This window comes from Corvus kubaryi, unplaced genomic scaffold (genome assembly GCF_017639235.1).
Source record: "Corvus kubaryi isolate FWS band 111438036 unplaced genomic scaffold, C.kubaryi_AGA036_p1.0 37302, whole genome shotgun sequence".
NCBI lineage: Eukaryota > Metazoa > Chordata > Aves > Passeriformes > Corvidae > Corvus > Corvus kubaryi.
In genome coordinates this window covers 1,940,691-1,960,847 of record NW_024581095.1, presented here as the reverse complement: position 1 = coordinate 1,960,847, position 20,157 = coordinate 1,940,691, and the positions used below count along the sequence as shown (strand labels likewise).

At 37.0% G+C, this 20,157-nt stretch overlaps 1 protein-coding gene across 5 annotated transcripts in view; it reads right to left on the bottom strand.

The window, feature by feature from the left end:
- The window catches only part of EFNA5 (ephrin A5), a 208,692-nt gene that overhangs the window by 23,871 nt on the left and 164,664 nt on the right, over positions 1 to 20,157 (bottom strand). For all 5 annotated transcript variants that reach the window (XR_006016060.1, XM_042028055.1, XM_042028057.1 and 2 more), the window contains one exon: positions 15,609 to 15,901. Coding sequence is in view for 4 of the 5 variants with exons in the window: in XM_042028055.1 (XP_041883989.1) it covers positions 15,609 to 15,901 (293 nt within the window). In the remaining variant the exon portion in view is untranslated. The remainder of the gene's footprint in view (positions 1 to 15,608; positions 15,902 to 20,157) is intronic.

Below are 20,157 nucleotides of genomic sequence, written 5' to 3'. Positions count from 1 at the left end.
ATTTCAATTCCCTGCAGCGTGAAATATGAAGTTGCCAACAAGCGGCCAGTGCACTATGCAGCACAGCAGGGAGAGCAAGTGCCACAGATGCACCAAGGGCTGGAAAACTCCTTCATTAGCTCTGCTTTTGAGCCCAAGCCTGAGCAGTGACACACAGGCCATCCAAAGAAAGGCGATGGTGCTTGTAAAGACAAGTTTCAATCAGGTCCAATTATAGAAATTTTGTGCACTTGCTTCGGGGAGAAGGAGTCTTATATGGCTGTGCCACAGGTCACGGTCATTAGTGGCTCACAAAAAATGTGGGGTCTTTGAATTATTTTCTTAAAAATTTTCGTGCCTAAGGCACACGAGCTGACAAAATACCCATCTACAGGCTCACAAAAAAAATCCCATCAGCTTAATGTCTGATTCAGGGTTCTGCTGAACAATTTGTGACAGAAGACCTACAGGAAAGCCTGTTGTTAAAGCAGTGGGCTCCCTCCACACCAGGAGAACGTACAAGCCCTGCTGCCACCACCTCTGTGGAGGTGGCCCTTGAGCAAAAGGCCAAGACAGGGCAGTATTCCAGCTCCTTCTACTACTGGTCCTTCCATCTAAATATTTCTATCTGATTAAAGTGTTACCTGTCTAGAGACTCATACGCTAGAGAGATAGATGTTTAAAATCTATTTTTAAGACTTTTTTTCTTCTTAAAAGAAACCTTGTACTTTCAAGTCAGTTTCCATCCACATCAACATTACAATGACTCTTCTATGTGTTTCTAAGTTAAGAGATGCACTTTGTATTGAAATGAAGGAATAGCTAACAACACAAGAAATCTTAGTCCTTGATTATGGCAGATCAGAAATGGGGCTCGAGTTGATGATAATATTGTATTTCCACTTAAAACACACAAACAATACAAAAAAACTGGTAAAAATACAAACATACAATCCAAAAGAACCTACTGACAAGCTTTCAAGATGTTTACAATCCACAACAGAAAACACATCTTCAGAAGAACTCTGGGCTTCATGTGCACAACATTTTAGAAATCAGGCCAACTATTTAGATACCTAAGTGACAGCTAAGTACTTCTAAAATTATGACTCAAATTGGCAGTGTTAAACACTTCTGACAGATGGCCCATGACGAAAACTATTTCTTTTACCTACTTTGGACTGCGATCAAGACTAGAGTAGAGGACACATATGTGGAATTCATACCAAAAGAATTACAGAAACTGCATTTACCCTGGCTTTACGTGGTGGGTTTACTTGAGTTGGGATTTTTTTCTTTGTTTTACTTTGGTTTATTTTGTTGCTGTTCTTTTCTTTTAATTATGTGTTCAGGTGTATTTCAGATCAGTGTCCCAAAGTCTAGATAGAGTCCGCTTAAGTACAGATGCACCAAAACCAATGTCATTTTCTGAGGTTCAAGTCAAAATAGAACATGAATATCGAAACATCTGTATGCACCGTTGTCAGAATTTTTTTTCAGAAGCCCAGTTAAAAGAAATAAAAATAATATATATTTTTTGTATCCAATATACATACACAATCTCTATTTTCTTTTCAAATCGGAAGTAAAACTGTCAGTAGGAATTTATGCCTATAAAGTCAAAAATCTGTTTCTTCATGAAAGGGCACAGAAAAAAAATTAACACTTTTTAGTCTTTTGTCCCTCCTTGCCTCACAGATAGTTATCATTTCAGAATCTGCTTTATTTGGCCTAAAATACATTTTATTAAGAGCTAAGGCAATTTCATGGGACTTTCTGTTCCTGTTTTATTTGTGTGTCCTTCATTGCTGGTTGGTTTTGGGTTGTTTTTGTTGTTTGGGTTTTTTTAAGAATGTGCATGTGCTTATAATTTCGCCTCATATTTATAAGAGTGAAGTAAATTAACATGTATATATTAATACACAGAATATCATATGCTGTTCACAAGCACTTTGAGGAAACAAAGTGCTGTATTCACACATATACTAGGACTGTAACTTTAATTTACATTTCTAAAGCATAATGTTTCTCATTCTCCCAGTCAATACAGTTCCAAAAAAATTTCCTTCCTTTTCTTTCCACAACTTTAATGAGGGAGCAGGTTTCCTAAAATATTAATTTTTGGATTAAGATTATATTTCACTCAAAATATTCTGTGGTCCACTGAAATGAAAAAGTCCTAGGGAGAAATATCTCTTCTCAGCTAGATTAGCATATTAAGAAATATTCTCCCTAGGCAGTCCTTTATAAGGGCTTTCCCCAACTCTTAATGTACATATTTTCAAATTAATCCACAATTTGGTTAGAAGCAATGCTATTTTCTCTGATAAGAACAAGCAGTTGGCATTTCCAGCTGGGGAAACACTAGCTCAAGGGTCTGGGAACCTCAAATCACAGCAGACACTGACCACTGCAGGTAACTGCAAAGCCACTGAAGAATTCACTTTGTCCTTCAATTAAGAAGGCAGAAATAGCATGGTATGACAGGTAGTTGGGTAAACTCCAGGGAAAATGAACATTTTATATTTTGGATCCCAAATATTTGGGTGGCAAACTTTTTAAGAAGTTTACATAACTCCTTAAGGGATCTGGATCTTATCTTGCAGAGATTGGGTCCTTCTGCCATTTTCTTCAACAGGACAGATTTCAGTGGGAATGTCTCTCTCTGAGGCACATTGATTACCACATTTGTAACCAAGAATGGAAAGAGAACTAAGCACAGAGAGGAAGTAAAGCTAAAGACAGACACACCTCTACCCCAAGAAGTGTCACAAACAGTCTCCTACCTAAAATAGGGCTAAATTAATCTTTAATTTTGTTTTCATTTTGTGAAAATGTGTAGTGATAGTGGTTATGCCACTTCAAGACAAGAAACAATAGCTGGTCAGATCAGCGCACAGAGAATGATAATCTATAATAATCTTCACTGGTATTTAATATTACAAATATCTTGCGCTTGTTAAAACATCTTAGTTTGTGAAAATTAGCATTTTTATAATCACAACAGCTATAACCTTTAACACATTAAAATTATTTTTGTCAGAGATCTAACCAATATCTCCCAGAGATGTTGTGGAGTCTCCTTTACTGGAGATATTCAAGAACCAACTGGACTCCATCCTGTTTCATGTTCTCTGGGATGATCCTGTAGAGGAGTGAGGCTGGACCAGATGAACCACTGTGTTCCCTTCCAACCTTATCCTTTCTGAGATTCTGTGGCTCTATAAAATGACACTGTTTTATATTATAATTGCGTAAGTATACACGTATATATACACACATATGTGTGTATATCCATACACACACACATGCTAAATTCATGGTAAATATAGGGAAAAAGGTCATTCAGTTGAGAAGAAAATGTTGTTACAAATATTTAGTCTTTTTGGAAGAACAGTATCTCTAAGACAACACATCCTTAGGTAAAAAAATCTAGTAACAGGTCCTATGCTTATATTAAGCCAGGAAGATAATCAAGTGTTCAGACCCAGCATATTCATCAGCTGCCTCATACTGATTTTGGGGAAAGAGAGTGCACATTAATGCCGTGACACAAGATTTCAAAACCTCCATGGATCAGAATCATCTCTTTATATTTGAGGTTGAACAGAAGCCTTCCCTATTACATTTACTATTAGCCACAGGAAGTTTCTCAGGGGAATAGTACTACCTCTACTGATTTTATCATGCCCTTTTCTTGTGGAATATTTCACTGAAAATAATTGGAACCTAATGATGCTTCAGAAAAGTCTCTACACGAAAGAAAGAAATAATAGGAAGAAATGTTATGTTTGAGACGGTACTTTCTTTTCACCGGATCCTTAGACATCCAATGGGAGCTGTCAGAGCCACCAACCAATTAATTTTCTAATCTCTTTGTAATGAGTTTTTTTCTCCTTCGACCCTTGTTTGTCTCCTTTGTAGCAAACAAAAGATTTTTCATTTATGCTTTGATTGTCTCGATTTTACACCATCCTAAAATGCAAAAGTGGAAGCAAAAATGGAAATAACCATAACAGAATAAAATATAACATGGCTCTCTTTTAATACCCTAGAACATGATAAGCTCAAAAAGTAGTATGCTAGGAAATTGATTTTGTGTCGGAAACACGTGAAAGACTGAAGGTCATGTTGGCAGTCTGTCCTGCATTGCTGTTAAACCCTGAAATATTAATTTTGACCTCTTTCTTATCATACTAGTAATTTCTTCACACCCTGTACCAAGTTCATGGACTAATCCTACAGTGCTCTACAGAACTACTTGCAGAATATGAAGCAGTCACCTGCACTGCTTTTTCCTGGAGGACTCACGAAGCAAGCTTAAGGAAAAAGAGGCATGATATGGGCAAAGAAAAAAGAAAGCATGAAGACAAAATGAACCAAAATGTGCTAAAACAGCAGGCAGACAGACTTCTCACTTCTCCTATTGGAAATTTGGACTTGCCAAACAATTAAGAAATGTGGATCTGGTTTGTTTTTCAACCTCATTCTGCTTTGTCGATTAGCCTGTTTCTGTTCTTAAATGAATTACACCATCTTGTGTCTCCACTGTATAATTTTATCAAGGAGGTGACGAGTCATGCTGGCAGCGATGGTCCATGTTGAAGTGGAATGCATAGTAAAATACAATTTTCCTCAAATAAATTGCCAAAACTGTTAATCTTTATCTAAATGCCCATAATAACCGTTTTGTTCTCTGTGGCAGTTAGGGAAAAAAAAAGTCTTCCAAAAATCATTCTGGCAGCCAAGCTGCTTGTTCATAAAACCTGGAGAAACATTTGTGATTAATATAAATCACTAATTTCTCTTTTAATGCCTAAACGTGACAGTGACTAATTTACACAGTTTTGCTTGAGCTGCCACTGAGTATTTCAGGTGGGACCGGAAACAAAAAAATGCAGTTGCAATGCTGGTGTATGTTTCTATGGAAAGCTACCACAGGTGCAGGCACTACAGATGAGGAACCCTATCTCTGGCAATAACTTTCAACCACACTGGCTGATCTGCTTGGGCCTAAAATCACTTGGGACTAGGGGAAAGTGCTGGCAGTGAAACCGACCCAACACTCCCCCCTATCATAAGCTGGAAGTGGCGCATTTTGTGCAGACATGGAAGTGTGTAAAAACAGAGAGGGGGCTGTTGGTTTTGCTACCTAGTCAGTAGCACTTTTCAGTGCTGCAATGAAAGACTGCTAGACGACTCCTAATTTAATTTTGATACTCAGCATTGCAACAAAGCATGTGAGCTGGAACTTGGGTACTTTGCAGCACACCTCCAAGCAGCTGTCAAGGAGATGCTTCCTGCCTCAGAGGCAGCCTTGCACACATCATTCAAGTGAGAACCAGGTAAGAGAGGTTTCACACTGACACTGGTGAAAAATCAATAATATCCATATTTTAAGGCTTCAGACAACTGGTTCGACAATTAATATCTATGTCTTGCTATAAATGTATTTAAAATGTATTCTTACATTAATTTGAAACTCCAGTAGCACTATAATTTACCTGCTTATACTGAACTGATAATAAAATAACTTTAGAAGTCTGGTAAAATACAAGAAAATTTCATAAAAGAGATTGCTAAACAGAAACCTACCCATATCAGTTGCTCATGTATGAACTACACAGCACTGTTATCATCATCATCCTCACTGGAACATACTTTTATTTCTTAAAAAACATGTTTTGCTTCTGTACCTCTCTCTGAGAAAGATATTTTGTACCTCACTGGTATGCCTGTGGACTTCTGACCATGTCATTCCTCCCTTCTATTTTTTGATGTTGTTTACAGATAGAGCCTTAGGAAGTCAAATCCCAGCACCAAGAAGCACCAACAGGAACTGCGTGAATAACTTCATGCCCATGGGGAAAAAAAAATCATGATTTATCTGCGCATCACTAACCAGAACCAAAGAGGGGTTGTTGCTAAGCCCTCTTCAAGAGGACAGGCTGCATTCTTTCACAGTCCTGAAGGTCCTGGACAAAGGCACTACATTTAAGGCAGACAGCAAGCCCTGCTGCAGCTGCTGTCACAGATCCTGGCTTCAGTCCCAAAACGGGGCTCTGTGCTGTAGGATAACAGTGTAGTCTTCAATGCCTTACACCTGAACATCTCCTGCAAAATCTCAAAATATTAGAGAGAAGTAGTCCACATACAATTACAGGTATTGAGATAAAAGAAGGTGACCCAGTATTACCAAAAGCAGACGTGTCAAAAAAAACACTTAAAAAGAAACCCAAGATCATATCTTCACCATATCCTCACCTAAAACTCTTAAGACATAATGTATGTGAGTTAAACTGTCCTGGTTTATTTTTGCCTGAACACATTTTGAACACCACTATGACTGAATTGTCAGGGCTCTTCAAATTGATTAATACATCTCCATTCTGATTATCCTTCAAATAATTAAGATCATTTCGTCCCCAGAAGATCAGCAACAGCAATGTTATTCCCCAGATCCATCATAAGGAGCCCGGTTACATATGTGTATAGAGCTATGGTACAAGTGAGATTTTGATACACCTTCAAGCCATTCTTAACTCCATAAAGTAGTGTTGTATCTAGCTTGCTATACCACTTGATACTTTAAATATTAAATATCCATGATGTAAAAGGAAAGCCAGGGAGACTTTAGAGGCAGTAAAAATCTCATTTGGCCAATAGTGTGGATGACCTACTGCTTTTCTGAGGGAAAGTGAAAACATCTGACAGGCTGAAAAGATTTTTCTGTAATTTTTCAGAATAAAGCATTTCTATGTGCTGGTTAATAGTGAAAAAAAATATTAATTCTACATGATTTATACTGACTTGCCAAGTATCTTGGAGATAGAAGTATTAACTGCATGTGCCATTTTGAGCCCAGAGTCCCAGTCACCTTGTCTGAAGGGTACACATTGCTTGGAAACAAGAAAGTTACTGAGAATTCTATAAAGTTTTCTTTTTTCACAGCCTCTTCTAATATCAGAGGGTTAGGTAGATTAGAAACAAATTTGCTTCTTTTAAATTTAAGTATTAAAGAAAATAGGGAGTTGAATGTTGAATATTGACTTGTGAAACAAGATCATCAGCCAATTGTTCAGCGTGTGGAAGCATTTTTTCATTGAGGGAGTTTGGCTTTGGTCTAGTGGTGGCAGGCATGCATATATAATCATGTTTGTATCATGACACATACAGTATCACCCAAGAAAGTGCTCCCTTGGTGATTTAGTCTGAGGAACAGGGAGGTTTAACATGCAGATGACATGGAGGCAATGAAGTACAACACTGCTATTCCAAATGTCACTGCTTTGCTATTTTCATTTCTGTTGGCATCTGCTCCATGTTACAAAATGCATACTTCCAATACAACAGCTCATTAAACACGTTTCAGTTTGCTCAGAAATCAAGTTAGAATACTGTTACAGAGTTATAAGTTCTCAGATAACTATTAATATTACTCTCCACTTCTATGAATCCTTTCATCCACAGAATCCATGTGTTTCAGCTTATTAATCTCATAACATTCCAGTGAAGTAACACTGCAATGAGTCTCACCCACCAACTAAGAGCAGCCACCTCTGAGATGTTAAGTTGTAGCTGTTGAACATCAAAACTAATTTAAAGTAAGGAATGATGAATAGTCCATCAGGATTTAAAGAGCTGTGAGCAATTAATTCAATTGTACTTCCAGCAGAACACTGAAATTTAAACAGTTACTTTTAAGAAAATTGCAATGGGATTTTTACAAGAATCACAAATGTAAAAAAGTACAGTCACCAGGAGGGAACATTTAGTCACCATTTGTCTTAAGGCAGGTGCCTCACACACAGATTCATCAAGTTCCTAATGCTCCCTAAAGGTCGTTTAACCAAGGTCTAACCAGTCTATCTTTCTAATGCTTGTGATTTGATGATAGGTAGCATCCAATACATGCTTTATTTTTCTACAAAATGAACTGGCCTTTGTCAATAAGCTTAGATGAGAAAGAAAAAAAGATAGGGAAAAGAATACCCTGTCATTCATTCTTTCTGTGGTCACTCCTTCACCATTTTAATGACAAAAATCAGTACTTCAGTAGAAAGTAACACGTCACTGATCTTCACAGAGGGGTGACGACCTTACAAAATATGCTACAGACAATGTTCAGAGATGCAAGGGAAGTATAACCTCGCCTCTTTTATTTTTCTGTTGCTGTCAGGACCTTAACGACACTTCAATTTTTGAAGCATGTGAATCCAAACCTCCTTTTTTAAACTTGCTTTCTGAAAGACGTTATTCCCTTTGAAAAACTCAGGCAATAGAGACCACTGCTTCCATGGGTTCTCTCTTCATTTTCTAATATGGATTTCTCCCAAGTCCCAAATTATTCAACAGCTTTTAATGTTCCCTTTGAGGATTCTAAGAGCACAACCAACGTCAAAATCTATTAGACACTGGTGATTATTTCTTCTGTCTTTTAAGTAGGACCAGTACTTAATCTTTCTGATGCTTTCTAAGAGAAGCCAGTCCTTTAATCTACACACTAGGCTAAGCATGAATCCCCTTTAAAGGTCACCTTCCTTGTCTGTCTAATGTTACCACAAAAAATATTTTTTAAAGTACACATTTATCAAACCCTTTCGATTGCTTTGATTTCATTTAGAACATCTCAAGTGATTTTAGTAAACCGGCTATCAATGCAGGATTCGTGTGGCAAGTCTGATCCCACTGCTGTCAAAGCAGCATCAGTGTTTATGTTGATCAGGACTAGATTGAAAGGTTAATAGGGAGCCTGGCAATAAAGAATGTTTATCCAAAAGAGAAGTGCAATTAACATGCTAAAAATGTTTGTGATTCTCTCAGCATCCTTTAATAATGTTCTTTAGTTAACCTTTATTTTTCAGTTTTTGGTGCAAACCAGGATATATACAAAGAGAGAATTCCAAAAGTGATCATGTTTTCAAAAAACATTGAGGAAATGTAAGTACTAGCACTACCCGAATTAACTACCACCTGTTGAATTGAAGACAGGCTGCCTTTTCACTTACTGAAAGACAAATCCCATCTTCACTTTCAACGCAAAATATATGCTATTTAGGTCAACCATTTGACAGATAGAAACAATTTTTAGTAAAAGTTTAGCCTACAAGTAAATAAAGTGACTTCACTCTTCCCAGTATAAGCTAAGTATGGTATGACAAGACTTAACCATCAATCTGCTCTACTCATTTCTCTAAAGCTCACAAAACTCTCTAAAGCTAAACTTTGCCCCAAGTCAAATCTTTGACTTTGACAGATTCAAGTATTTACAGATTCAAGATGGAAAAATATCCAAACCTGGTCTTTTAGAGCATGTAAGTAATTGGCATGAGAGGACAAAAAACCCAAAGAGTTTTCTGAAAAATTTTTTCAGACAAGTCTCAGTGAAAAGATGACTGCTTATTAAGAAACCATATATTCTAAGTCCTGGATGATTTAAAAAAAAAGTAATTTCTAGAGTAATACCAGTTAAATATTACTGTGCTGCCCTAGCTGGGATATGACAACAAAAGCACTGACTTGCTTCCTCTAAAAAAGTAAGTATTCTAAGTAATCTAACGGAACTGTTAGCCAAACTGCCTATAGTAACCTTTGATTGATTCTCATGATTCTCTTCAGGATGCACATGAATAGTCCCACTATTTTCTTTAAAATATCTCCTTTTCCAGCAGGAGTTTCCTCGGGTAAGTCAGGCTCAAAATCTGAGAAACAGTGTACTTATGCCCTCAGACAGCACCTCCTACCAAAAAACCTACAGTCAGCAGCATAAAGTGTTGTGCTGACGACACCAACTGGTTCTGACAAAGCAAGATTTCCAGGTTTATAGCAGGATGATAAAAAGAATGAGAGGCATAGTTTTTTGGGGGGGAGGGGCTCACTTTTATGTTTTCTGATAAGACAAAATTACAGTTCACAGTCTTTCTGTTCCTGGTCCCACTACATCAAACTAAAGCTCTAGCAAACGTGGAGATCCCTAAATCAAATAACCATCTTACAGTGAGTTATGCCTCTTCATGCAAAACATTGATATCCACTAATATTAAGCTGGTGCTCGAGCAAGAGCAATGAGACCTATGCAGCTATTTAATATCATTCTTTTCTGAGCACATGAAAAATACTTGTTTTAGTAACTGTTAATCAATTACAATGTAAAGATTTCTCAGTAGTTTTTCTCCCATATAGTATCACAGGCTATTAAACCTTGCCTCTGCAAAGTCATCTTTCTTAATTCTTGCTATGCTGAGTCCAATCCTAAAAGAACAATAGCAAGCTGGCAATCTGGAAGCTTCCAGGCTCTTAGTCATATTGTCAGGTCTGTGCTAATTTCCATGAAAAGTGACCACTGCACTTCCTACGTTAACTGCTGGTTTATACAGGGATATGTACAGTTCTTCCCTGTGAGTTAAGACTATTAAATTCTGTGAATAATCCTTCATTAAAAATAAATCCATAAACGTCCAGCAGTAGCTGCCAGCACTGGTAGTTTCAAGTCCTGTTGCATCCCCAGATATTCAGTGGCTAAGACACCTGGGAGAGCATTTCAGTACAAGTTCTACCACAAACATTCCAGATGGATAGCAGTGAATATGCACAAGGCAAGTCAATGACAATAATTTGAATTATGCTTACATATTGAGATAAAAAGACAGTAACCCTCCCAAAAATCAACCTGATCACGAAACATGGAATTATGCAGGACAGAAAAATTGATAGAGAATTGTAGGAGAGACTAAAGAAAAGTAATAGCACAAAAAACCACTCAACTCTTAACCACTCACAAAACATGGTAGAAGGGGGAAAACAGAGCAAATTTAGCTTAACTGTCATCAGGGACTGCTACTGGCTCAACAAGATCTCAGTTAGGCACTTTATTAATACAACAAGCTAACCACCTAATTAATAGGCAGAAGTCAGAGGTGTAGGTATTAAACCACTTTTTTCTACTACTGTTTTTTCCTTAAAATCCTTAGAATCAGAGAAGCCTCCAGAATGATTGTCCAACCACCTGGCAGCTCTTAGAGAAAAATGACAGCAAGATTCAAACAGTTCCACAGGCTTTGGAAAATGGTGAAGACAACTTCAGAAACAGATGGAACCAGCTAACAGAAGACAGACAATTTTATATTAGAAATAATGCAAATCACAGGTTTTCCTATAGAAGAAGCAGCTACAACAGTCAGGATGGAACGTCATTTGAATAAGAACCCTCAGAATCAGAAATTTCAGGAAAAGAGGGAATTAGGTCAGAGAAGCAAGGATAATGGGGAACAAACAAAACCACCTAAAAAAATCGAGGGAACAGGTAACAGCAGGTTTCTTGGGAATATATTCTGTGAGAAAAAGGACTATAGGATGGTTAGACGTTATTAAGAAGCATATGTACAACTGAAAGAACAACTTTACAAACTGCTTCTTAATTTAGCCATAAACACATGAACTATTTAAAAATATTATTTATAACCATAATTAAATTAAAATCATAACAGCACCCTATCCTGATAGGGTCACAAGCAATACAATTTCACCACAGCTTTCTCAACTGACAATCAGTAGCTTCATGCAAATAAATGGTGGTAACAAAGGCACACTGATAATGACACACTAAAGGCGAGACAAAAAAACAGCATAAGCACTTTGAAATAAAATAAGAAAGACACATGCAAGAGATCAAACTAGAAAGAAACAGCAGCAAAAAAGGTCACACAAATAAATTACAGGTTTTTAACTTTTAACAGGATTTTTAAAACATGAAGGAGCTCTTTTCTCAAGAAGAATAGAAAAAAAACCCCACAAGTTATGTCTAGATATATAAAAAGTAAAGCCTGCTAACTGCTAGCAAATATCATCAGAATCTTGTGGAGAACAGAAGAGCAGCAAGAGATCTGTGAATAAGAGCAAACCTACCTTGTAGTTCAGTATAAGCATATATAAATGAAAAGATTCACAGTGATCAAATGACTAAATAAACCATACACATCAAATCTTGGAGGATATGATAAAAGTATCTATGGTATTTCATCCACAGATAACGATAAATCACTCAGTTCTCATCTGAAATAACTGGACTAATGACTCAGAGAAAAGCATATCCTACACCTTAATATTAGTAAAACTTTCGACAACACATCATTGTTTTCAAGAAAAGAACTATGTGCTCTAGCTTAAATAAAACAGAGTAGCTTGGTTTGGCAAGTGAGGTCAGAATTCTTCAGTAATCTGTACCAGCCTGCTTCTAGCCACATCTTCCTTCTTTTTATTTCAACAGCCCTGATGCATACTTGCCAAATTGTCACTCACACTTTTACTTAAAACATTAATAAATTATCTGCAATTAAGTTAAAATAATGGAAATTATATGCTCATTTTGAAATATATAATTATGCAACATTATACATTTTGGGATTTTTTCCCTTCCTAGCTTTTGAGTTCATCTCACCTTGCACAATACCTCACCTTAACCTGAATACCAAAATTTACGTTCCCTTCCAAAGGACATTAAAATCATTGTCACAACACTGTTTTGTTCCTGCTCTCTATATATTTCATTTGCTTCTGTTTTGGTAGCAATACTATTTTGCTTGTTTTCAGGCTAGCATATGCTAACCTGAGATGAGCACCTGATAAGAACTAAGTAAAAATTTAGACTTCAGGTCAGATCTATTATTTACTTTCCCCAGCCCCACACTGTGCACACCCTAACTAAATAAAAGTTAATTTCTCTGTAAATATTTAATAACCTTTTCTTCTTTCAAAAGCAAACTCAATCAGTACTTTTTGATTGCATGACTCTAATGTTGAATTCACTCTCTCAGTGTAAATTCGGTATCAGATGGGTAAGATTTTTTTCCTTGCATTATCCTAGAATGAACATGCAAAGAATGGAGATCCGAGTTCATCTGAGCAATATGTGAAGGCAACGGCATAACAAAGAATGATGGTATTTTCCAAATGAACAGTTTAGACAAAGAGAGAGTGATTGTTCACAAATTATTTAATTTTCTGAATATAATGGAAACAAGAGAGGCAAGCCACATCCTTAAAAGGTAAACTGTGAAGATTTTTGACAAAGCACCAGACAGTAATTAAGCTAACCAGCCACTTCATATTTCTGTCTTTTCAGAGGTCTAGACTACACAGCATATTTTGTAACCCTTTGATAGAACATGCCAGACCGATCCTATACAGTCAGTTTTCCCTCTCTGCTGCAGAGGTTTCAGATCTGCTGAACAAAGGAAACCTTTCATGGCAAACCAGTAATTTCTTTAACATGCAGATGCAGAAAGGTAACAAAAGTGGTCTCCACAGCCTGAACCAGGACCTGCTTACAATTTTGATGAGGGAACAAAGAATAACACTTCACCATCTTCTATCTTCAGTATAGACTAAGAGAAAAACATTCCAGGATGGACAGCTGTGGCTTGAGGTCTTCATATTATTGTTAACTTATCGTACAGTGCTTCCCTGAAATTTCTGCAATGTCAAGCTTGTTAATGCCCTCGGCAGAGCAAAGGATGAAGGAAAAAAATATTTAAACTACAGAAAAGAAAGAAAAATGCTTTTATGTCACTAAAACACAAATTTAATTTCAGCTAAGCTTAGCTTAAACTAATACTTTACATGTCTTTGCTATTTTTTTTTTATATTTTACCTTTCATTTAAAAAAAAATTCCATATGAATGCAGTTTGATACCATAAAGCTCTTTGAATTTTAAAGTTCTACAGAACAATTGTTTTGAAGGGAGCCCTTGACAATTAAATGAGTATTATAGATGTTTAAATGCAAGTTATATGATTTTTAGTGACATATTGAATTTGAGTATAAATGACGAAAACTAGGCATAAGCAACCTGGGTGCACTTAAATAACAATGACTTGCTTGAGTGTTTAATGGATTCTGTATGTTCTAGCAATGAAACAATTAGACAGCCCAAGCTGAGGTTTCTCATATTTTTTTCCTTCACTTTCATGTTTGAATTTCACCTTTATTAAACATTTATCTTTGTTTCTTTGTTAAAAATTTAGAAAACAAATTATTTTTTTCAGGCTTGCAGCTGCTTATGCCATTCCACTGCTACATTTTATTGCAACCTTGTTATGATAGACTGCATTCCTTAGCTTAACTATTCCTGCTTTTTTGACTGATGATGCTCTGGAACTGAATTTAAAAAACTAACAAAACAAAACAAATATCCACAAAAAAATTGCACTGTTCCAAGGGAGCCTGATATCAGAATTTTGAATTACACAGAAGTGACGCAAGTAGAACTGGGCCTACACAATACAGATTTGTTTATCCTTGAACATTACCTACTTAACTCTGATATGGTTATACTATTTCTCATATCAAACCCCAGTTTTAAAAACATTATGTAAAATATTGTTGTTAGTATTAGTCTCATTATTGTGCTTCAGAAAAAGAACAAGACACAGTTTTTCTGATGAAAAAGCACCACTCATTACAGGTTTTTACTTGATGGAAGAAAGTAATTAATGGGAAACTACTCACCAGGATTGTTATTTCCCTGTAGATTATGGAAGGGAAAACAAAAATCTCAATGTTGAAGAAACAAGGCTGAAAACAGGGATCATACATACTCAGTTTCTCTGGTTAAATGAGGTGGAATGACTGTTTCACAGTAGAAACACCAGCTACACGTATGAAAGCTATATTTATTGGGATCTACAGTCTATCTAAAGCTTTCAACTCTGTAGTCTAAAACTAAAAACAGGAAAAAAGTAAAGCTGGAGCAGTCAAAACTTGTTAGGAGTGAAAGCTACAGGTGCAAAATTAATTGATGAAGTAAGATCTGTGTTGGAAGTGTTAAACACATGAGATAGTTGAAACTATATGACCTGCACAGTGGAGTCAGGGCATCCATTTGCTTAACCCACTGTGTTTTAAGCTCCTGGTGTTTTCACTTCCTTAGACCCACATGACGTGTGTCTCTGGGTGCCTGGAGCAATCCTGATGCAGGTCTCCTCACCTGCTTGCGTCCTGCTCCCAGAGCACTCCTATTGCCATGCTGACGGAAAGAGCTCACCATGAAAAAGTTGTGGGGGGAAGGAAGGTAGAAGAACAGAGCCACTTGGCTAGATACTAGGATTGTTTAGCCTGAGAAATCATGGCTTTAAATACCACTGGACTACTGACATCAGCAGCATAGTATCACTTAAGAATTACACAGACCTCACTTTCCTTGGGTGATAAATACTACAGAGACAAGAATATTTCATCTAAGCAAGTAAGAAAATTGAGATATTCCACATGCAAAGGATTAATTCTTTTTCCTCATATTTGGGGACAATTTTTATCCTCTCCTTCTTTCCCCAGTTCTCCACCTCAGAGTGCTGAAATAAATGAAATGGTGCATTTTGCTTTAAAAGTCAGCTGTGGTTCAGTGAACAGGCTGGCATGCTATTTCATGTGAGAAAAGAAGCTATGACTTAGTGTCATTTTCACGAGCTAGTTTCCTAGCTAATGTATCTGGGGATAGTTTAAGCCTGCATTCACTGTAAGACATCTGCATTATATACCATTTGCCCCTCTGTATTTTCACAGAGTTTAGGTGAAAAATCAGTTGGGTTTCTTATACCTGCTGTGCAACAATAGTAAATCTCTCTATACTCACAGATGTAGAAATACTCCCGGCCTGGCCTGAACTCAAATCCCAGTGAGAAGGGTGTGAAGAGCTGAAACTTTTCTGAGAACTTCAATGGTCCATTTGGGGAATGCGGCCGATTACACTCCCACCTCTTGAACCCTTTGGAAGTGTGATCACAGGAGCTGTAGCCATCAAAGTTCACCATGTACAGAACATAGCGTTCGGTCTTATCTTCTGGCACTGAGTCTTCATAGTGAGGGCAGAACACATCCAGGTAGTCATTGATGCAGACATCAATGTGGTAGTCACCTCGCTGGAATCTGAAATCACAGGAAGAGTTCAAAAGTAAGCACGGTTATCTCAGGATGACCTTGTTGCAGGGTCACATTCTCATAAAAAGGGCATCACTAATGGCACTTCATTTCACTCCAGTCATGCAGATTCACTCTCAAAAATTACCCTTACAATTCACAAGAGCTATCAGAGTCTTATTACGCAGGAATACGATAATACAACCTTTTCGAAAAAGGTTTTGTTCTATTCTTTCACAACATAAGTCTGTTGTTATGACCCACCAAGTTATAGACTATCTTTCCCTATGGTTTAGTGAACAATAAACAAAGAAAGTGTCTGTCTTACTTGGTTGAGTTATTTTTTAAACTGAAGAAACAAGAAGCAGCAAAGATGCCAAAACTGTGTCAGCCTTCCTAAATCAGTGTCTATATAAACATCTGCATATGCATGAAAATAAATAACCCAAACGTATTCTTTTCTCTGAAACAGGCAGTAACCACCCCTGTGCTGAAAGCTGATTTAACTGCACGTACTTATAGTTACTACAAGAATACAAACAGGTTACTCCTTCATCATAATAAGCAACAGTTTGCCAAGATGCAAAGAAAAGTCTGTATTGCTTTTTAAAGAGATTTAAAAATCAGAGCTTCTCCTTTGCCAAAAGTACACGTTGGAAATGTTGCTGTGTTCGAATAAAAGGATTCTGGGATACAAATTATCAGCACTCAGCCTAATGTGACAGATCTGAATGAGTGCCAGCTGAGAAATGCAGTGCAAGGCACCAGCCCAGATGCATTTTATTATTGCTGTTATTATTACTGATGACTCCTTAGAGATGTGGGATTCTTGTTTGTTGGGGGTGGGGAGGATTTCCTTGTTTCTCCCCTGCATGTTTCACTTACATTACTTTTCTAATGCCTGCCATAGTGTCTGGAAGAAACAATGGGGACAAATTCACTGCCTTCATGGGAGCTTATACCATGATGGATTTAACGACTCCATAAACCAGGTCTGTGCATTCATTAAACTCCCTGGGGCAGCTAAAGAAACCAACCACTGACCTATTCCACTTCAGGCTGACTGGACTACTTGTAGCTTCTCTCTTTCACAGCTGAAGTTGTCAAGTGTACCACAGAGCAATAAAAAGGCCATGACAAATTTAACAATAATACTTCTTTTTAGCTGAGGGGCATATTTTAAACACCTGATGGGCTTGAAATCTGCCATCTGGATCCTTCTATCTAATTTCAGAGAAAAAGCAATGATCTGCTGGCCCTCCAAGGATAAATTCAGAGCAAACTACACAGTTTCATATCCCTACAATAATTTAACTTCAATAAAATAGCTTTTTAAAGTGGAGAAAGTGAATACGCATCAAAGCATGATGTATCTGTATAATTTCAGCCAGTGCACAGCCTCACAGTTCCACTCTGTAACATGTAAAAGCCTTTTTAAACCATAGGTCTTCCAGGAGAATTTACATTTATCAAAATTGTTGTTCAAGTTTTATATTTTTGTACTCCAGTACTTCCAAAATCTGTCACCTGAACAGGTACTGTCTTAACACATTTGCAAAAATGTGTTGTTTTCAAATTGGCATCTGTTCTCTGAATCAGTTAGCAATATGCCATTTCTTACAGGTAATGAAAAAAGAGTGCAAGGTACAAATAGAAAAGCTGCATTCAGGCAAAGATATCTCTATTTATTTTTTTAAATTACAATTTTAGTAAGTAAAAATTGATACATACTTATATATAAGTCTGTTTGTGTGTGGACAGTTGGTTTGTTTTAACCATGTAGGTGACAAGTAATTCAGGTTTCTCAAGAGGCTCTCAAGGTTACTTCTTTCATCAGCCTGTGCCTTCACCATAATGCCCAATTATGCTTCTGTGAGACAAACTATATGCTTCCAGAATAATACTTATGTAATACATTCAAGACCAGACTGACCCTCTCTACTATTAGACTTTTACAACACAAATAACCCTATGTGAACTGCTTTTCCACACTATTTTAAAAGTCAATAGAGAGCAATAAGAACTTCTGAAATCCAACTCATCCAGGCTCTTTAGTACACTGTAATGAGATGAATCACACTTCCAGAAGCAGCTAATTCTCTCCTTTAACCAAAAGGAGAGTCTACAGAGACACTTCCCAGACAGTGTCTGTACTGTAAATAGCTGAATTTGAGGGGAAGAATGCAGCTGCACAGCCCATGATAATGGAGATGATAAGTACAAGAAGACAAACAACTATATGTGTGATCACACCTTAATTCCAAGTTAGCAATGAAATCAGACTTGTAATCTGCACCAGTGAAATGGTGCAAAAAAAGAAAAATCAAACCTCATCTGACTCCATTTTGGCAAAGTTTCCTTCTGTATTCTTGTTAAATAAACAAAACCACAATGTAACTATCCTCTTTGATCACTGGTATTTTAGTAGATTCCTTCTTATTTCTTTTTTCCTAAGTGTTGAAACAGTTGTGTCTTCATTCATTCTAGTACACCCCAGACTCTTAAGTACTGCCTGCAAAGCAGGTCTGAGATGAAGTGCATAACCAAGTCCTTTTTATCCCTGCGTCTTGTCCTCCCCGTTCCCCTGTTCTCTCAACAGTTTCATTCCTCAGTCATCTGCCATAGCTGGAAGTGTTTACATTTATGTATCTACAAAGGGAAGGAGATTGTGCATATTTTAAGTGATCTAAACTGGCCTTTAGCCAATATTGTTGGCACAGGAGTGAACCTCCTCCAGGGAAAATACGTACTAAGGTATTTTATCAAGCAGCTCTGGGTGAAGTCTCTTTACTCCAGGTTATTAACCAACTAAGAATCAGAGAGCAGGTATTTATTTCCTGTCTTGCAATATCCTAAAGAAGGCAGTAATCAAAAATGCAGCAGGTATGTTAAATAGATGTAGAACTAATTTTATGTTTCCAAAAGAGGCTACATCATCTCCAACTTTTCTGTTAGAGTGAACTGAGACCATTCCTGTTTCTCCAGCTACAAGCAGCATGTTGTATTTACCTCCTCAAAGAGGAAAGGTAAAGTCTCCTAATCTGAACAGAAAAGGAAGGGATGGCCATGAGTAACTCACAAAAAAATTCATCAGCTCAGCCCTCAAAACTGTTAAAGGAAATACTACATAAGCATTTCCAAGAATTTAAAACCACATTTGAGTGGAAAACACTTAACATTTCCAGGCTGAAAACCTCTTACTTAGTAGTGTAATGCCAGGTTTTAGAGTGAAATAAAAGCTCCATTTCAAATTAAAGCACTGATCAACATTAAGCCATCTACATACATTGAGAAGCAAAACATTTAAAGGGAAGATGGAGTCCATTAACAGACATATTTGCAGATAGGACAGCAATAGCAGATGTCCTGTCCCCTTTTCCAGTTCCATTCCAAACAGAAACCTTGCTAGCAATGTTACTGCTGTACTTTCCCAGTTAGGTCTTCATCCTGTTCTGGTGGGTCCTCACCCAGACTCCCATGCCTTCTGGAACCATGTGGTTAACAGGGTCTTTATGCAAAGAAGAAACTATCTCTATCTAGATTTTACATAACAGAACATTGTGTTGTGGTAGAAACCAACAAAAAGGCTTCTCCAATAATCACACAGAATCTACACACCCTCTTGCAAATAATGTCATTTGTCTCCATGCACACAGCTATTCTTCAAACATAATTAACCTTTGGTTTTTGTCAGGTGGCAGTCAAAGAGTGTCTTGGGAAGTTGCAGATTACAAAGCCAATTATTAGGCAGTAGCATTATAAAAGCAATTTTGAAGACAGAGACAGAGAGTTAAGTAGCTTCTACACCTAAATATTTCCGTAACCAACAAAGATCAGCTTGCTACACAAAACTTGAACACTGCTTCCAGTAAAGACTGTCCAAACAAAATTTCTGTGCTAAAGTGCCACTGGTGAAATATCCAGGTATTCAGGGTGCAGAGAGAGAAATTCATGGTTATTTTAATCATAGAAAAACAAGACTAGCAAAACATTTTTTAAATAATTAGTGCCTTCTGTATTCTATTTATCCATTAAGAAAGGGATAGTACATGCCCTGTGTGCATGCTTCTCTTCCTAATTTAAATTCTGAAGCCTAAGTGACTAATCTTGAACTTAATAACTTTGATGGTCACTGAAACAAGAGACAATTTATTTTAACAGATATTTAAAATGCAATAACAATTTTGTTTGGTTTCTCTCTTTCTTCCTTTCTTTGTTGGAATAAACACTACAAAAATCCAGTTTAAGAATGGCGCAAATAACAT